This window comes from Melospiza georgiana, chromosome 2 (genome assembly GCF_028018845.1).
Source record: "Melospiza georgiana isolate bMelGeo1 chromosome 2, bMelGeo1.pri, whole genome shotgun sequence".
Classification (NCBI taxonomy): domain Eukaryota; kingdom Metazoa; phylum Chordata; class Aves; order Passeriformes; family Passerellidae; genus Melospiza; species Melospiza georgiana.
In genome coordinates, this window is record NC_080431.1 from 15790060 (window position 1) to 15810719 (window position 20660).

At 36.9% G+C, this 20660-nt stretch overlaps 1 protein-coding gene across 4 annotated transcripts in view; it reads left to right on the forward strand.

Annotated features, from left to right (window-relative positions):
* Positions 1–20660, forward strand: part of MYO16 (myosin XVI) — a 363429-nt gene that overhangs the window by 118827 nt on the left and 223942 nt on the right. For all 4 annotated transcript variants that reach the window (XM_058044965.1, XM_058044966.1, XM_058044964.1 and 1 more), the window contains exons 3-4: positions 161–231; positions 3828–3971. In XM_058044965.1, coding sequence (XP_057900948.1) covers positions 161–231; positions 3828–3971 — 215 coding nt within the window. The remainder of the gene's footprint in view (positions 1–160; positions 232–3827; positions 3972–20660) is intronic.

Below are 20660 nucleotides of genomic sequence, written 5' to 3' on the forward strand. Positions count from 1 at the left end.
GCTGACAAGATAGTTTTGCAGTTGCATAAGAGATTTTAATGTATTATTAAATCCCCTGATGGAGATTATTAAGAATCAGCCTATTAAGAGTTCAGAATTAAGTGTACTGCTGTTATATTAGATATATTAACTCTTGTTCCTCTTTTCTTTGATATTTCAGTGCTACGACTGTTGAAGGATGGTGCTGATCCTCACATGCTTCTTTCCTCAGGAGGCTCCTTGCTCCATCTGGTAAGAGTGATTGAAGATTATTGTTAGTGACTGTCGATAAGCAAGGTGGAAAAGTGAGTGGCAGATTTTCATCCAAAAAAGAAAGGCTTAGAAGTTTTATTTAATCTGTATTGAGCTCTACCATGGCTGTGATTACGTCCAGCTATTCATTTTAAATACATGGTCATTTTCAAATTGCTTACAAAAGAATGGATCATGTCATAGTGGTAGAATGGTAGCTAACAAAGGAGAATTGTTTTATTTATAAATTATCTGTGCAGCAAGAAACAGCAAAGGAAAGACTGCTTGATTCCAAATACAGAATTATATGTCTCAAAGGTTCACAGGTCCAATATGAAAAAAACCCCATGACTTAGCATTTTTCCTTTTTTTTTTGTGATACTTTCTTGCACCAGTTTCCTACGTGTGGATATTTAACACATTATCTACATTTAATTTATCATTATTTGCATAGCAATTCAGATTAAGTAACAAGAAGATAAAAGAAAAACAGTTTGTATATACTAATGAAAGTAAAAACAAGATATAAGGACATGACAGGCAAACAGAAAATACCATAGGAGTAGAATTTTGGCATTGCTGAATCCAGTAGAAAAACTCATAAATAATTCATGCATCTTATCATCCTGGTCTGTGATGCTTCAGTTGCAGACATGCTCTCTTTGAAACTATTTTAAGACACTTGGATCCAACTTTGCTGCACACTGTGGCTGAAAGAAATGCAACTGAGCAAAGTAACGAAAAGTCTGGGAGACTGTTTAATTTTATAACAGTTGGATTACATTTCTCATAGTATGTGTGCAAAATACAGCAATTTATTTATGAGAAAGAGCCTCTGTAATATTACTGGACTCCAGTACACCTGTGGCCATGGTCTTGCAAGATACAGCATTTTTGTTATGTAATTTGTCTTTGTTTTCCATCCTCCACAGCCATGCTATTTAACCAAGGACTTTAGGAAATAGAGGCCAAAGTAAAGGGAAAGTGCAGTACTGATTTGGAAGAGAGAAAATTTTAATTATCTTTTCTCTTCTCCAGCTATTTGTCTGCTGTAAAAATGCTCAACCACTCTTTAAAAATGCACTCCAAATGAAATGTTATTTTTGGGCTTCCCAAAACAGAGGCATCCCTAATCTTACCCCATTCCAAAAGCCCTAGGAGACAATCTTTATCTTCAGTGTGGGTGATTTGACATAAGTGTCAGGCGTTTTGAAATAAAAGACAGAAAAATTCATCTTCAGGGATTTTAAGTTGCTTTATCTAGTTTAGCTGATGAACAGTTTTTAACTGCAGATAAAATCTGCATTTGAGCTGTGCCTTTTTAGGTTTCTTGATCTGCATCACGCCCAAATTCACTGTCACAATCATCATCTCTCAACTGGTGCCTGCTGCTTCACAGGCACACATATGCTTCCAAAGAAAGGAAAACTTTTTGCAATAAGAAATTTGCATTAGAGAGCCATGTGTAACCTACTGCCTCAGTTTAGTCAGAGGTACTTGCAAGCACTCATAATTCATTTACAGGAATGTTCATCCTACCTGAATTCAATGAAATTTGGATTTGACCCTGATTTGGGAGCAGTACAGACAGGAGAGGAGAATCATGATACAGGGAAACAGGAAAAGCCAAATTTATTTTTCAGCAAGAATTGAAACTATTAATTAACATGCACCTGTGTTATATTCTTAAAGCCCACTCAGATCCATTTTAAGTGTTAGTTTTACAACTGTGAGATTGCTTGGTCCAAAGGGGAGCTTGGTATTTATTCTTTCCACTTGTAGACTAAATGTTTTTGTGTCAGACTGGGTGGAAAAAAATATATATATATTGACATTCTTAAAATCTGATTCATTATAAAATTCCATTTTTCTTTTTTCATATCAAAATGCGATATAATTCTAAAAAAAAAACCCAAATGTGACACTTGATAAAGGTTCTGGTTTTGTCTGTGTAGAGAGTATCCCAATATGGTTTAATCTAGGCAAGCTGTGGGCACTTCAGAAATATTCACTGAACTCACTTTAGGTTCCATGAGAGGAGAAGTACAATAAAAAGTGAGTAGGTGCCTGAGCTGCCCGTGCACTGCACGTGGTGTCAGGTCAATTCACACAGGCAGCCACTCACCCCTACCCTTATAACAAAGTATGGGTGTCACAGTTTTATTCTGGAGCCTTAACTGAGCTTGCACAATTATTTCACAAAATCTATTAAACAAGAATCAAGGAGCAGCAACAAATCAAAGCTGCAACTAATCACCAAAGGCTCTGTGTCTATTATTAATACACAAAATGGCTCAGTGATACCTGTCATCTCTAGAACTGGTTGGTTTTGGGGGTTTTTTTTGGTGGTGTTTTTTTTTTTTTTTTCTTAACAATGTCTTGAAAATGTGGTTGGTGTTACATTATGCTGATCTGCAATATAAAATGTCTTACCTCTGATTTGCTACATTTCAGCACAGAACAGCTCGATTTCAGTTGTACTGATACAATGAATGATACCAATGCAACAAAACAAAACTGTTACTAGAGCTGCTGGATAAGTTACACGAGCTAAAAGAAATACATCAGAATTTAATTTCTGTTCTATAATTTAATGGTTGGTGTATTTGGAAATCATTTGGGTGGGACTGGTTTTTATCCTTATAGAATTTAATATTAATCTTCTGGGTTATCTATATTTATGAATGCAGGGGTACATGCAGCTGCAGCACTCTGCTGAAGATCTCAACTATATCTTGACAGTAAAATCCAGTCACAATTTTCCTTCTTCCTCACTTCCTTTTGTATCCTGGCTTCCATGCCAGATTAAAATTAGTCTCCCCATCACCTCTCCCCCATGGGGAAAGAGATGGGTTCCTTCTCTAAAGAGTTACTGAGACTGTATGTGAGGCCAGAGTCAGGATCTTAACTTGAGGTGCCCTGATTGCCTTTAAAGGTATTATCCATAACCTTATGCATAAAAAGTCATAGATATGACAGAGGAGTAAGGTCAACACAATTTCTGGGCTCTTTTCTTCTTCTCTACCAAAATTGTGACCATGACCAAGGTATAGAAACATGCACACATGCATGCATGTACACACACATGTGCATCCCTCCATCCCACAATAACACTCTCAGTGTGCAGAGTATTCATCTGGCAAAGAGATTCAGACAGAAATCAGTATAGTTAGTGGATTGGAAATAGAAGTGAGGTATGAAGAGGGGTGTATGTTACTCTGAACTGCATAAAAGGCAGAAATTCATGTATGCATGGACATATGTATGTGTGGGCGCACATATACTTAGATACCACTACTCATGATCCTGCACAGATGCCTGTGCACTGATTTGGAATGGCAGTATTGAACAGGAAAAAAGCCTCATCCTTATAGTAGATTCAGCAGATTTCATAAGGAAATAGGGGATTCTGTGAGTCATGCACCTGGAACTGGAAATCTCCACACAATTATTTCTATAGATTCCTCAGCTGTTGTTCCCTACAAACACAGCAGCTTAACTACAATGTGTCATCTGCCCAATTTAAATTGTGTGTAACAAATTTAGTTGTACACCGAGGAAAACACCATCCCTAATCTGCTCTGTTTTTCTTCCAGTGTGCTCGCTATGATAATGCATTTGCTGCAGAAATTCTAATTGACAGAGGAGTGAATGTAAATCATCAAGATGAGGATTTTTGGACATCAATGCATGTAGCCTGTGCCTGTGATAATCCTGATATTGTCCTGCTACTGCTACTAGTAAGTAAAGCAAGCCAATGCATTGTGGGCTTGAAAAGGAGACAGAATGGAGCACCCTAAGGTCTGAAACTGCTGTGTGAATGTAACATATTGCTGCTAATCATATCAGTGAAACATGTACAGTGTTTGGTTTTTCTTGACATTGCTTTGGTGCTCAGGAATTTTAGAAGGCTTTTTTAGGACTTCAATGAGAATAAATTGCAAACATCAGTGTCAAGTGTCTCCTATTTCTCCTCTGTGGTCCCGAGCTTATATCTCTGATAAGCACTCAGTCCCAAATGGGATATTCAGAGAATTTCTTCTCTTTTCTCCTTGTCACTTTCTGTTAAGGATTCGCTTTTCAGACAATCTTATTAAAAGCTTCCTCTGAAAAGCAAGTATTGGCTCACTTACACTCAGTATCTAAAAAGTGTTAAAAGTCATAAACAAAATGTTTGTGGGCATGGTCAAAATGAGACAAATTCAATATTTATATAAACAACTCTGACATTTTAATGCTCATTTTGCACAATATAGTAATAGATTTGGCATTCAGCCTTTTTCAAGAGCAGCAGTGTGCCAGGTGGCCAAGAAGGTCAAAGGCATCCTGGCCTGTATCAGCAGTAGTGTGGCCAGCAGGACCAGGACAGTGATTGTCCTCCTGTACTCGGCGTTGGTGAGGCCACACCTCAAATCCTGTGTTCAGGTTTGGGCCCCTCACTACAAGGAAGACACTGGGGGGCTGGAGAGAATCCAGGGAAGAGTAATGGAGCTGGGGAAGGGTCTGGAGCACAAGTCCTGTGAGGAGCAACTGAGAGAGTTGGGGTTGTACAGGATGGAGAAGAAAAGGCCCAGAGAAAACCTGAAAGAAGGCTGTAGCAAGGTGGGGGTTGGCCTCTCCTGCCAGGTAGCAAGCAACAGGACAAGAAGAAATGGCCTCAAGTTGCACCAGGGGAAGTTTAGATTGCATACTTGGAAAAACTTTCTGTGCTGAAATAGTAGTCAACATTGGAATAGGCTGCCTATAGAAGTGGCAGAGTCAACACCCCTGGAAGTATTGAAAAGGTGTGCAGATGTGACAAATATGGACATGGTTTAGTGGTGGAATTGGCTGTGATGTGTTGATGGTTGCCTCGATGATCTGAAATGCCCTTTCCAACCTAAATGATTCTCTGGTTATGTTTTGTGCTTCCTTTCCTAGGACCAAAACCTCTAGTTTTATGCAATGGTAATAATGCAGCTCTTTCTCTCAGTTAATGTGATCTTGCTCTTTAAAACAGTAGTGCAGAAACAGTTCACAGTCTGACTTAAAGCTTTTTAGTCTGTTTATAGAGTTTTTAAATGTTTTTGTTTTAAATAGGTCATTGCAAGGTCAGAGTTTCTTGTCATGCTTATAATTCTATTTCATTGTTACATGTAGAGGTAAGAGAGATATATTTTTAGACTGTATACTTGATAATACATTTCATGAAATCTCTTTGGGAGATTATTTAGTCCATTCCCTCTGCTAGACAAGAGCTAGGCACACCAGCCTGCCCAAATCTTCAAGGATGGAAAGTCCACAAACTCACTGGGCAACCTGCACAGTAAAAAAAACCCCAAAAAACCCAACAAACCAAAACAACAAAAAAAGATCAGATACATCTGGTTTTGAACATTGTCGTTACTCCTGGCAAATAAAGGATAAAATTTCCAGTCATGTTTTATCTCTTGTATTATATCTCAATCTGTCCACTGTAGAAACCTCTGAAGCCTATGTATCCTTTGCGTTCTGCATGTACTCCTAGAGTGATAAACAAACTAGAACAGAGCAGTTTATTTATAAAAAGCTCTTGTACTGTGGGGAAACTCTTGTAATGGGGGGATTTTTCACAAACTCTGATTACAGTGCTGTTGTCATCAATGGGAACAGTTTAGGTTATAGAGGGCATTTGTAAAATTTTCCTTGACCATTTTTTCAAGAAGCTCAATCTAATTAAACTTCAAGTGTTGCTGTACAGGATTATATCCAAAATAATTTTCTTGTGCCTATCATTTGAATGTTTTTGACTTGGTCCCTGTTTGTTACAAGCTGCCTTCATCTGAAGGTTCTAATTATTTTCTGATAACTTGGTTACCTAATACATTAAAATTCCAATAAACAGAGGTACACGTGGATTTTTGCAGATAAAGTTTGAATTGTCCATATTATTTCTGATAACTTCCAGTAAATCTGCCCACATTTAGGGGGTCAGAACTTCTAAAGGCAGAGTTTCCTTGACTAGATAAATAATATCTTTAGACTCTCCCTTCTAGATTCAAAATAGAGGTTTTAAACTTTTGTGATTTAAAGATTTTTAAAGAGATGGCAGAGGAAGGAAAATATTCTTCGGTAAACTCTAGGTTTTGAAACATCACATTAATGCTCTTTTTGATAATATTTGACAATGTGAAGATGAAAATTGAGGTTGGAGAGACTTATTTTTCACAATTCTGAATTGCCTTTGCATGAGCAATTCATATTAGAAATTACTTTGCCTTGAGGTTAGTGTTTCATGGACCATGTCTAATGTGTATCATGAACCTTGATAATGCCAATATGAGCTACAGTCAGCTTCTATTATGCCACAGTTTTTCATTGGAAGAAAAAATAATACTTCTTGTGACCTCAGGAATTACTTTTAAATAAATATTTCTTCTGGACTGAATTTATAGCCCAGACAACACCATATTTTCTGTTTTAAAGATGTGACTTAAAATGTAACAGCATGATCCTTTAATTGCTCAATTCAGATTTCTGGAGAACTGTCACAGAAGCCAGTGGAGATTTGCTCATTAAGAACTTAAAACATTTCTTGAGGGGAAAGTAGGAAAAAAAAGTCTATGTAGATCCCAGAAGGCTATCAAAGAAGATTTGCTTAAACACCCCCAGTTTCTGACTTCACCCCACTTTTAGTGGTCTTCATTTTCCTCTGGCTGAGACAAGAGACTCAGATGAATGCAGTGACTTGTTATTCATCACCTAAACTGTGGTGACTCACAATTTCTTTGCTCTGGTGGATAGCAATGACAAAATCCAAGCTCATTCACTGCAAACTAGGAGGGGCTGCAGCTGTTTGCAATGTGGTAATCTGTCGTGTCCTGCTGGAAGGCTATTGGAATTGTAAATACTGGTTTTGAAATGGATGCAGAATGAAATGCTTGAAGCTATTTCTTTCCATAGTTCCCAACATTTTACCCTGTGTGGCACAGCTTTCCAGGGATGTATTTATGTCTCCTCAGTGTTGGAGCTGTCAGCAAGGGGAGCCAGCCCGTGTGTGCTGAGCACTGGGTCAGCGAGGAGCTTAGCCTGGGGTGCCGCGGGTGTGTCAGGAGGTGTGGGGATCAGAGGTGATCCGTGGGGGTCTGCTGCCACACACGGCAATGAGGGGGGACAGGTCACCTTCATCAGTCACTGCTCGCTCCCAGCAGCGTTGTGTGCTCTCCCTGTGGCACAGGGAATTGCTCTTTGTGGATTTTGAGTGAAAGAGGCTCCTGTAGCAGATTAAGAGAATGCTGAAGTATCTTTTATTTAAGAACAAAGATGTGTAGGCTTATATACATTTGTGCCCGCATAAAATTTCTTAAGAGTGTGAAGAGCAATCAGATTTATTGGAGGGATCTGCTCTGTTTTGTCTCACTGCCTTTTGAAGGCTCAAGAGTGGACGCGCTGACAGCAGTTCTGTCTGGTGGGGGTGTGGTCTTTTTGTCATTTTGGGTGCATTGCAACATTGTATTTTTAATTAATCCCTACACTTGTTCTATATTGAATTGAAACCCTAGCCAAGATTTTTACGTTAGTTCTTTGTCCCATGGTACCAGAGTTGCAGAATGTCTAAGCACCAGCATATTAGCTGCTGCTCCTGCTTTGTTAGCTGTAGCAGGTGTTTAATCATCTCACTGTCCTTTAAATGGCTACAGCTTTAAACTTGTACCCATCTCTTGCAGTCTAATTGTTCCTCCACAAAAAACAATTTTTAGCTTCAAATACTTTTAACTGATACATAAGAGTGGGTAGCCTTCACTTTACTTGTGCACTGTTCAAACTACCTTCTTGTCATGACAGCTCAGCCCCACACAGTTTCTCGTTCACTCGCCCCAGGTCAGGATCACAAGGGGAAAAAGTGGGTTGAGATAAAGGCAGTTTAATAGGGAAAGCAAAAGCTGCACACATAAGCAAAGCAAAAGAAAAATTAACTCACGCTGTCCTATCAGCAGGCAGGTGTTCAGCCATCTCCAGGGAAGCTGAGATGGCTCCACCACATGTAACAGTGCAGTGGGAAGACAAATGCCATCACTCTGAGCACCCTCCTCCTTTCCCTGGCTTTATGTGCTGAGCATGAGGCCATACGGTGTGGGATATCCCTCTCAAGGGCTGGGGCCAGCTGTCCCAGCTCCTTTGCACCCCCAGCCTGCAGCGGTGGGGTGAGGAACAGAAATGGCCTTGGATCTGTGTGAGTGCTGCTCAGCAATAGTTAAAACATCCCGGGGTTATCAACACCCACTTCAACACAAATCCAAAACACACGCTGGCTGCTGGGAGGAAAATTACTCAATCCCAGCCAGAAACTGCACACATGTGGTGGAATAAACATTGATACTGTTGCAGTTTTGTATATTAACCTTGGCTACTCAGGCAGTAGGGTAGGTAGATAAAAATACCACTTTTTAGAACCTTATATTTTCTTTTTTTAAATTATTTTTGTTTACTCTTCATTATTTTTCATCATGAATTCTGTGTTTTAGAGGATCAGCACTGGTTCACAGTCATATTGGTTCTTTTTTCAAGATAACTATGGCTGTGTTGCAAACCACAGGCTTCTTTATGACTTCCTGTTTATTACACTAATTTCAGAGCATAGCACAGGTAATCATTATGAAGCTGTACAGTTTGGCTCACACATTACAGGTTGATAACTATGATTTTTCTTTTCTACTGTACTTTGATTTTGGTTTTGAGGGTGGTTTTTCCTTTCTTACACTCCCAAAGAATCATGAAATCTTTTGATGTGGACTGACCTGAGGCTGAGAGCAGCAGAGAAAGTTGATGAGATTGTGTTTTTATAGTGTACTTCACTTCATTTTACTATGGTCAGGAGGCACCTTTTAGTGGGCAACATGAATGTTAGAGTTTCACCATCTTCAAGGCAGATCTTTCAAATGAAACTAGGAAGGTGGAAGTGGTATTTTGGTGTTTGTACAATATGTGGCACAGTAGAGACTCATTATTTATTCTTTCATAGAACTGAAAGCATTACTGTGATAAACCTGGCACTTAATTAATTAGAAAAGCAGAGATGAGTACTACATCCTCAGAACATTCTTAAAACATTTTTTTTTTAACTGACCTTACCAGGAAAAGTAAGTGTACCTTCTGTCTGCTAACTAATTAAATGTTTCGTCGTGTACTTTTTGGAACCTAGAATTGAAGCACAAAATGCAAATCTGGCAAAGAAGGCTAAAAGTACAAATTAAAAAAAAAAATGAAAAAAGAGGCTGAGTATTTTTTCACTCCCCTATTTAAGAACTTAGGAAAATCTGTGCTTGGCAGTGTGCAAAAGGGAGTTACCATAAAATCATTCATTAGATTTACAGCAAGAATAGATGAGCAGTGTCAGGTAGATAATACTATCCACTGTATGTGTAATCCACTTTTGATTTTGGTGTAAAATCCCCTTTCCAAAACCAGATATATTTGTACTGGAAAAAAAAAATTACATGAACTGACTTCCTGGTGGGAGCAGAAAGGAAGTCTTTATGGGGCTGTAACTCTGTTTTCTGCTCCCCCATGCAGTTGAGAATGGCACATATCTGAAGTCATGTAATCAGACAGCAGTTACATAGTTATTTTGCCCTTGTTCTTTGCAACTGCGTCAGGCTGTGTTAGCAAGCAGGGATGAATTATCAAAATGCCATTATCTTTAAACTTAAAGAAAGGTCTTTCTATTTCATAGTTCCAGAAACAATTACTTCCTCAGAGGGAGCGATTCTGCCCTCCCACTCAATCTTGCTCAGTATGACTTCCTCCTTTGAGTCAATATGGGAGGAAGCAGGGAAGGGGAAAGAATGAAGAGTGGTTAGAGGTCATGAGGAGACAGTGGCTAACAGTTTACAGTATAAATGATCATGTAGCCCAAAAGAAAAATGATTCTTCTGTATTCCTAGAGGCGGAATATATTGTTACCAATATTTGTAGTAAGGAAATTTAAATAGCATTTTTTCTGTGAAAGCTGTGGGTATCTATTTGAATTCACTCAGTTTGCAGAGGCTGGTGGATGTGTGAGAAGTGTAGGAGGGAACTTCCAGAGAGTGTGTACTACTGGCTTATAGCCTTTCATCATTCCTAGCTGAGATAACATAAAATTAACCTAGATGAAGGCCACTAATTAACTAATCTAGGTGATGCCTTTTAATGAGTTGCTGAACACCAGATGGCAACACTCATGGGAAACTGTAGAAATATTAGTCCTTCTCCATAAAGGCTGGCAAAAAGTGATGAAGCTAGCTAGTCATGCAGCACTAAAGGTGGTTTAAGGAGACATAAGAACAGGAACTTAACTGGATACAGCAAAATGGTCAAAGCATTTAACTTTGAGCACTATCATGAAAGTAATGAGATAGCCTAGAGAAGAAATTAGAATAATATAAAGAGAAAAGATGTAGCATTGAACTTCAGTTGACAAGAGAAATAGCCAGTGAAATAGAATCTGCAGTTCACTATACAAAAACCATTAAATCATGGCAGAAATCAAAGCCTTTTTACATGGGAAGTAGACACAGAAAGTATGATGTAAAAGTCTGTAAATACTCCTTTGATGTCTAAAAATCTCACCCACAAACAGAGACACTTTCCCTCTCTGCCTCCCTTCGTCCCTCCACCCCTTTCATTCTCCCTCCTCTGTTCAGGTGGAAAACATTTGTGGTTGGGGATGAGACTTAGGACACAGACCATGGCTATTAAGTAGCAGATCTGTATACTCTGGAGTTCTTAGAGCATTTCCAGAAAACAAAAGCTCCTGGAGGTAAAAGAGAGTTAGACCTGCTGGAAAAAATATCAACCCTAGTTTTGGCTGGAGCAGATCAGGAAAAAGTATGCTGAGAGATGGACAACAAGCACAAAAATGGGGAATTTTGGATAAACTTCATTCATATTCTCTTTTTCCCCAGAGAAAGAGGATCAAGGAATGACAAAATAATGAAAATCAACATCTGGCTTTGATCTTCAGTAAGCATACTTTTGTGCAATGAAGAAGATGGTCTGGGGATGTTCCACCACGGGGGGATGTTTGTAGAAGGTGAAATTCATTCTTCATGCCAAGTGGCCTCTACTTGAATCACTGACATAATTATTCTGAGAGTTGCTCATAGAGTAGCTAGGGAATTGAGGAAAACTCTTAGTTAAATTGCAGAGGTGAAAAGCTGCTTGGTAGTGAAGAACTTGGTAACAAGACAACAGCCTAGCTATTAATAGAGAAATGGGCCTGAGAGTTGCTGAGGTTTCATTAGGATTGGTCCTGTGACATTATTTAATTTAGAGTTTTCAGCGATAACCTTGAGAAAAAAAATAGAGGGATGATAATGAAATATGTTGAAGACAATGCTGCAATGTCTTCTCTATTGGGGTGAGGATTCTAATGTCACAGAGAAATCCTAAGGTATCTTTGACAACTTAAGTAATTAAAATGGCTTGAAATTTCAGTGTACAAATACAAGGTCATGCTCTGAGCAACAGACATTTCTGTGATATTCTCAGGAACCATCAGCTGGAAATCTGGAAAAAGACCTCAGAGCTTCAGTCAATTTTAAGACAATTGTTTGCTGCAAACATGTAACTGCAGCTGGGGAAAACCAGATTCTTGGATTTGTCAGAATGAAGATGTTGCCAAGAGAAAGGGAAGAGTGGTTTTGCTGCTGTCCAAGTAATGACAGCCTGCAGTTTGCTATCTACAGCCACTTTCAGGAGTGGGAAATTGTACCAAGGAAACCTGCAAGGATAAGCAAGGGAGTAAAAAGCTTATCTTAAGAAAAGGGAGTAAAAATACTATGTTGTACTTAAAAAAATCAAATCGGGGAGGTTATAAAAATTTCTGTAAATTTATCAGGATAGAGGAAGAAGTAAGAAAAAGCTTTTAAAACCTGAAGTTAGTGCTAGCATGAAAGCAAGTGATTGCAAAGGTGTCCAACAATAAAGTTAAGACAGAATGAAACTAAGCATTCTTAATGCTAGGAGACATATGTTGGAAAGCAGCATTCCATGCAGGAGTAATAGGGATTAAAAAACCCCAAACCTGATCCCTAATTGGCTTTAAAATTGATCTTAAAGTCATCAATGAGATTATGTGTTATGTGTTGCCTGCATTACCAAAGTGATGCTTCAGGAGATCCATTCTAGTATTTTATTTCCTCATGAACAGCTGTTCAGAAGGTGTGGATATAATTATTCTCATTGTGTTCTTAAGACAATAAAGTAGCATACAGAGGATATTAAAAACATAATATTGTGAAAAATAAATAGCAACTAAAGTTATATAGTAGATTTTTGATGCCTGTCAGACTATGCTAAATTTCTGTAGCCCAAAAAGAGCCAGGAGAAAAATTCATGGAAGAACATAGTTCAGAAAGAAAAGTTAAGTACTGGGCAAACATACAATTTTTGAAGCATTTGAAATATTTCTGTTTGTTTGTTTTCAATACTATTTCCACATATTCAAAAGCAAAATACATAATGGTCAAATAGCATGAAATCAAAGGAAAAAGAAAAAGCCTTTTTTTTTTCCTCAAGAAAAGAATCTCCAAGGCCAGAAAAGCTAGATGTTTAGTCTCTGGAAACAAGCTGAGAATGGCATTTAGGTCAGTAATTAATTGTGTTCCTAAGAAGTGCTTACTATTTATAAACCAGAATTCTGGATTTTCAGTGGGAAGAAGAATGTTTTATTATTTTTTTTAAAATGTTAGGAAATACTGTCATCAGGGAAGATGGAAATTTCCTAGCCAAATTTAAATAAAAAGCATGTGTTTAATTTGTATGTAGGATTGGAAAGTCAGTTTAATTTAGTAATCATGACAACAATGCACTTCTTTAATTTAGATATATATCTTTGAGAGCAATGTTTTCCAACTGTCACAGATTTTGACTTGATTTTGACATTAAGTATTGAAGCAATCTGAACTTAGAACCAGACCTTGAATCACCATGTCATTAGGATTTAAACATTTTTTTAATGAAGTATTCAACCAAATTTTTCTCATTAAAAATATAATAATAATTTTTAAAAGTTTGCACCATTCGTGAATAAAGTAAAAAATATTTTATTATATTATTTAATATATTATTTATTTCGATAAGAGCTCTCCCTGAATGCTAAAAAATTCCCAAACCACTCAAACCAGCCGCCTCCTCCCAGCTGTATATGGCTTTTTATGTGTTTTCATTTCAGAAATACTGGAATGAAATATTACTATGGCATAGTTTGTAATGCATAATTTAGAAGGGCTTGGGAGCATGAACCAGTGAAAAAAGAACCACCAGATGAACGTCCATGAATTCTTGAATTTGTGAGTGAGCCAGGAGGGGAAATTGCAGCGCTGATACAATTTATCAAAAGTTCAAGGACAACTTACCTTGATATGCCACCATAAAGATTGATGTGCAAAGTCATTGGAAAGAAAACTGCTGCAGGAAAAGCTGGCTTATACATTGAAAGCAGATGGTTTAGGTAAATTGTAACAGTGAAGGGTTAGTGGGGCTAATAAATGAGGTGGCACGAAGGTCATTAGGAGACTCAGGTTTGCATATGAGTTTGAAGACTTTTCAGTTAGAATAGCAAAGGTGGAGCAAAAGTATTGATTTTCCAAATCTAGAATAATTGATGTGGACTATGTGTGGAAAAACTAGGTAATTCAGTTCAGTATAGAACAATATAAAGTAATGAGACTGGGTTGGATAGTGAAATGTAGGAGTTAAAGCCATGAAAAGAAAAATAATAGAAAGTTGGATGTACTTTATTTTTTCTGGTTTGATAATGAGTTTGAGCAAGATGTGGTTGTTGCTTGTAAGGATGAAAGGCTAAAGAGATGTTGAAAAATGTGTAAAGCCAGCCTATGACAGCACAGGAGAAAACTAACCTTTAAATTATTTCTAAATAACAGCTGTATCTTCAGCTATTTGAAGTTATGAAACCAGACTTGTTAAATTTCAAATTACTCCCATTGGAAACTGTGATATATTGTGAATTTTTCAAACACACTAAATATCTTTTTCCAAATGTTAAATAATGGAAAGTATTTGTTGAATTAGTGAATACTGCAAGATTACCAACTTGCATTTTTTGAGAAGAAGGATGTTCCTTAAAATTATGACAGTACTGGGAGATGGAAAAATTTATTTTCTGGAATGAAGACCAGAGAATTGTAAGGGATTGATTATGGACAATTGTTTATTTGCAAGGTGATAGATTAATGCCTATTACTTCAACATTGACTGCTAATATTACACTTTATGGACATGAGGAAAAAATATGTCTGATAAAACATATAGACAAATCGTTGGATGGTACAGCATTATATCTTTGAAGTATTTATTTCAATTTTGTTAAAGTTTCATCACTTTTCCAATATATATATATATATATCCACAGAGACCAATTATTGCACATAGCCATGGAGTCTTATGTTTGGTTAATATATAAATGTTAGCTGTAGTTATACTTCTATTGCTAGGATTTATAAGTATATGTTTTTCTTTTCATATAATCAATTTCAAAGTTTGGCATGGAGCACATATTTCCCCCACAGCTATATTAGGGACTAACTTGCTGCAGTCCCACACAGCAAGTTACTATTGACTATGACTGGAAGATTTTCTTGTCTACAGCACTTTATTCATTACCCAAGCACAGGAAAATAATGGAGTTTTCTGCTCTTCTGGTGAGTTCTCTAATTATATGCTGATGTTCTGAGAAGCCAGGTTTGTGTTAAGGTGACTGGCATACTAAACTCCCTAAATTGGTTTGGTATTTCATACGATGATTTGTTTCTAGAAGATCTAGATTTAATTACTAACCAGCAAGACAGCATCACTCTGAGTGCAGATTAAGCTGCTGTACAGTCCCTTCCCTGTACACTTGGGAACACATTGATGTTATCAATTAACACAATTAATCTGTCTCATAACAAGAATGCAAATTAACTGAGTTAAAATAGCAGTTTTGTACTCTTACTTCCTTGCATGATGCATTTATCTTTGCAGAAACTCTATGCTGTACACAGCTACTGTTTATTGCATGCTGTTTAATCTCCTGCTTTTTACACCAGAGACATGTAACACAGATTTTCTTTCTTTTTACTCTGAGTGCCTATATACGTTAATGTGGGCTCTTTTTTCTCTGCATTAATAAAATTGTAAGATCTGATGTCACACCTGAAGTAGTGCTATTTATTCATTTGTGCCATTTCAAGTGTATTTAATTTACACACACACACAGGCACACACCTACACACACATATATACACATTATGCACATACACACATGTGTGCATGTAACCTTAAAATGGACTGGAGAACGAAATAAAACATTCAGCATCTGGATTTCCCCAGTAACATAAATACATAGACATGGATATGACAGTGTGCATAGACAGGAAGGGAAAAATTCCCCCAAAATGTGAGGATTGAGGAGAAGACCATCAGCTTAAACAGGGCCTTGAGGTTTGCCCCTCAAGGTTAATTAGATTTTCTACATTTATGTTATTTACACTGAACATGTTAACTACAAGCTCTTCAAAAAACAACTTTCAATCTGTACTGAGCCATCAAAATCAACTTCCTTTCTTTGCAGCCATATTGTAGTTGTTTTTTTTTTTTTTGTTCTGCCCTCTTCTGTGGTGTGCCAGGAGTGGAAACACTTTTGAGTGAAGCTGCCAGGCAGAACTTTCTCCTGCAGTTTTGTTTGGAGTGTATGTGTGTGTAAATATATATGTGTGTGTAAATATATATGTGTGTGTAAATATATATGTGTATCTATCTATCTATCTATCTATCTATCTATCTATCTATCTATCTATCTATCTATCTATGTGTGTCTGACTACTTTCCCATATATATGCATGCATATATACATGTATATACATACAAACACATAGGACTTCGTAAGGAAATGTACTAGTCAAATGTGAACCTTGTTATCACATATTTTATTTGTACTTATCAGTACAGTAGTGGATCATCAGAGGATGCTTCTTATCTCCATTTTATCTACAATAAAGCTGTCCTGTCCCTTGCTAACTGTCCAGCTTGGTACACAAGTGACTGCTCTTGCTAACCCCAGGGAATGATCTTTTTAATTCCTAAAGTATGAGATTTTTTTGACCTTATGTAATTACAGTCTTGCTTAGTGGCTATAAAGTAACTGTTAACTCTAACTGTGGTGTCAGATTAAAAGACTTTTTGACATACAATTCCAAAGGCTCATTCCCTGCTTTGTGAAGGAGATTTTCTTTCTATTTGTTCTAAAAATAAAAGGCAATAATTTCAAAAAGTGACCCTTTGCTGGAGTATTATAGAAGACAGGAACTGATCATTTTTCTGTATGCCTGTCATAATTTTTAACAATTACAATTAAAGTAAAATTAGAAGAAAGTGTGCTTCTATACTGTTATCAGAGACATTCAGTGCTTGAATTTCTTTTTTTTCATAAGCTCTGCTACTGATGGGAAGTTTGCAGGTCCCATGTGCAGAAACAGATGGGGAAATTTTAGTCTTTAGTCATCAATGCTCTTTGAAGTTTCCTTTCTAATTCCCTTTTCTTGCCAAATAATTTGAGTGCTGGCAGTATCAAGTCAAATACCCCTCCTTCTGTACTTCAACTATCCTTTTCTTGACCTCATTCTGATCTTTTGGATTTTTGCTGCAGCGTCTTAATAATAGAACAGAATGAGAACGCTATTCTAGGCAAAAAGAACCTTTTTTTGTGATATATAACATGCAAGTTGAGTTTTTTATAATTTCTTCAATTCTTTAGTCTACCTCCACTTTCAATAAAAATACAAAATTTCAGTGAGAAAATACATTCTGAAAATTTTTCTCTTTTTTCAGACTTTCAGATAAAATGGTTTTAAAAAAGTTAAAAGTATATCAACTTATTTTTGTGACATTCAAACAGGTACATTCAATTCATGTAATTTTTCAAAATAAAATTCTTTTTTTGCATACTAAGCTAAAAGGAGTGTCTTCATGCTCTTAGAGACCTTCTGATACCCTAATGCTTCATCTTTTTGTCTCTCTTCTGAGAAGCCCTTACTGAAAATGTGCAACATGTATTTTGAACCAAGAGGTGCCTTCATAAAGTAGGAAAGTAAAAAGAAACACCATTATTGGGTTTTTTTTGTCATACTTGGCTTTGGAGATGAAAATCATAAATATATAATTCTTCATTAGCTGCTCTTTAGTGTAACTGTTCTTTTTTTCAATGGAAGGAAAATTTTTGGCAGATAAAATATTGAAATATTGATATTGTATGAAGACAAGTGCATATCTTGAGAGTAAGATTGGTTCCTGTAATTTCTGTTTGAATAAAGCATATGAGCAGAGACTGGAGAATTGGATGTTTAAACTTGTACTTATGTGAGAGCCCTAGAACTGAAAGTGTCCTGCCCATGGCCTGTCACACCAGAAAGTGTAGATTCATTTGCCCTACACTGTGGCTAAACTAAACTGTCTCATGCCTGAATGCCCATCTAGCCAATAAAAGCAAGAGAAAAAGTATTGGTTTTAAGGCCTGTTTCCTCACAGGCAATTAGTGTTCAAATTGTATGCCAAAATTCAGTCATGCATTTGAGGTGGAGATTTTCATGACATTAAGAATGATCAGTTGAAGTTGTTAAAAAACTTCAGAATAAAGTATGTATAGTTAAGAAACAGAAATGGATATAACAAAAATAATTTTGTTCTTGCAATTCTAGTCAAACTAGCTGGATGGTACTCAGCGTTTCCAGATATTTGTGTGGGAGAAGAGAGAAAATAAGAATAATTGCTTGAGGCAAAGCTAAGTCAAGGAAATCAGATTATATTTAGCTTAGAGATTAAGACCTTAAATTCCAAGAAACCTTGGTGGTTTGTATTAGGATTCAGAATTTGAAGAACCACCATGAAAGACAATTTGCTGTCTGATTAAGATCCAAGTACAAATCTGTATGCCTTTAGAATTAATAGAGTGTTCCCCAATCCTCATGAATTTTGTAGTTCTAGGACACGGCAATAGTGGTAACTTGAGAAATGTACATTACTTTTTATTTGACCATTTCTGGATAAGTAGGTTTTAACTTTTTATTTTGGAACTGCGTGCTTAGTTGTGTTTTACTTTGAAAGATGCTGTTGCAAGCATGCTACACTTCTAGAGTGTTTTCAGAAGTGTTCAGGACTGGAACTGAGTGGGATTTTCTTTGCCTTTTTCATGCCTTCCAGCTGATGGGCGGAATTTAAGTCCCCATGGTGCACAAACAGATGGGAAAATGTTGGTCTTTCATTTTCAGTCATCAGTGCTAATTCTTTTATCTTCTGCATGCATTAGTCAAACAGACTATGCCTGTCAAGCAATCTGTAATATGTGCCATGACAGCCTTGTTTTATTTTTTTTTTTAACTCTACTGAAAATCTTTTCTGTGAACTGACATTGCCTACATTCTATTAGTTTAAGGAGGAAAATGCTTTATTCATGAACTAAATGGTTGCCAAAATGGTAGTGGAACTTTGACAATTTTAAAGTACTACTTTTTTACTATTTTGTGGAGTAATGCAACAATCAAGAAGCACATTTTCAAATAAAATTGGGGATTTTTGCAGGCATTGGTGATCCTATATATACAACTATAGGATGTTTTTTTTATGAACAGATACTGTATTGGCACATACTTTTATCCCCTTTTACCCAGCATGTCACAGAGATACATGCCTGGGAATTTTGGAACACTATGATGTTCATTATGCACACTGACATGCTCCCATAAATCTTAATTTCTAGACTATAACAGGAAAGTAAGTCTGTTTTGATGAGCAGTTAAGTTGTGTATTCAGATTTTGGTGCCCATTTTTGCAACATGGAACCCAGAGGAGCCATGAATTAAAGAAATTTTATCCTCAGTGCAGCTGAAATATTTTACTTATACAAGAATGAGTGAATATCAAACTGGATTTATATGATCATTCCTTAACTGGTTTAGCATGTACGTATGATATAAATAAGTGAGTAATAGTGGCATAACATAAATTTGTGTTAATAAAAATGCATCTATTTTAGCATTTACATAAAAGTGTTAGCATAAAATTTTCAGCGCTGCATTCTCTCCTGATTTATTGAGAGTGCTTTTTTGGAGATATGTGTTTTATCCTTTTTAGTTTATTTTATATGTCTGGAGGGCACTTATACACCTCTGAATTCAGCTTTGATTCTGTAGGCTGCGTTGTCACAGACATAAGGGATTGAGCTTTGTGTTTGTGTTTTTATGATGTGGGTGGGATCAGGCATGCTGAAAATGAATTCAGACCTTTATTATATCACAAGTTAAACTCATCCAGATGGCAGACAGTTCCTACTCCCTGTGAAAGAAAAGTTTTGGTAATGTGACAAGCATGGATTTATAGACAGTAGCAACTCTTACAAAGTTGAAAGCCCTGAAATAGAGCAAATATTGCAGACAGCAATATTGCAGCCTTTCCTGTGTGAGAGGTGGAAATTCCTGCTGCAGCTAAGCATTGATTGAAGGTAATGGAAGAAGTCCTGTAAATGTGTGTGGTGTGCTGGGTCAGCTCAGTTTGCAGAGCTGTGCCCTCTGCAAGTCCATGTAAAAGGAAGTGAGAGGCTTTTCTATTTGTATTAAGGGAGATTTTGTTTTCATGAGTACACCTTAATATGATGCCCTACTATGAAGGAACTCAGCTGAGCAGGAGGATTTGTTCCCTGCATTTTCTCTATAGCTGCACAAGCCCAAGTAAGGCATGCATCAAACATTTGTTAGTGCACCTAACAGTTCGATTTGTGATCCACAGATTTTAGTTCTGAATTTATATGTATAGACAGGGAGCTTGGGTCCTAGTTACTTTGCTAAGAGATGCTCTGTAAAGAAAGGAAGAAAATATTTTCAGACTTCATGAGGCCCCTGTTTGCAATTCCTCAATGCTTTTAGGAGTTCAGGTTTCAATGCATAAGAATTTGTTGATGAAAACCTTTTATTTTAGAAAAGTTATGGCATACTTTATGGTTGAGGGCTAGTGGTGTTTTGATGTGGAACTTAACTTGTAGGGAGATATAGTAGGCGTGAATGAAGATGGTGTAGAATGTAATCTTATCCCCTAAAGAGTTGCAGCTGAACCAATTACTAAAGATTAGGAGCAGGCCTGATGTTAACAGGTTGCAGCTGTAGCCAGTCAGAAGAGTGTTATAAAAGAGTGGATTGGTGGGAACTGGAGTCAGTTGGCTGCTGTGAGGACAAGGAAGAGTCAGTGCCTAGAGGAGGTGCCTACAAGAAATATCAAGGAGGTACAAAACTCTAGCAATATGGAACCCGTGCAATGTAATGGCAATAGAATCTTTGTAATATAATGACAACATTAACTAACTGCAAGTAGCATAACTGCCCAAGAGAAGATATGGTTTATTATTTGTAAAACATAATACTTTGAAGATCAAGTCATCAGTC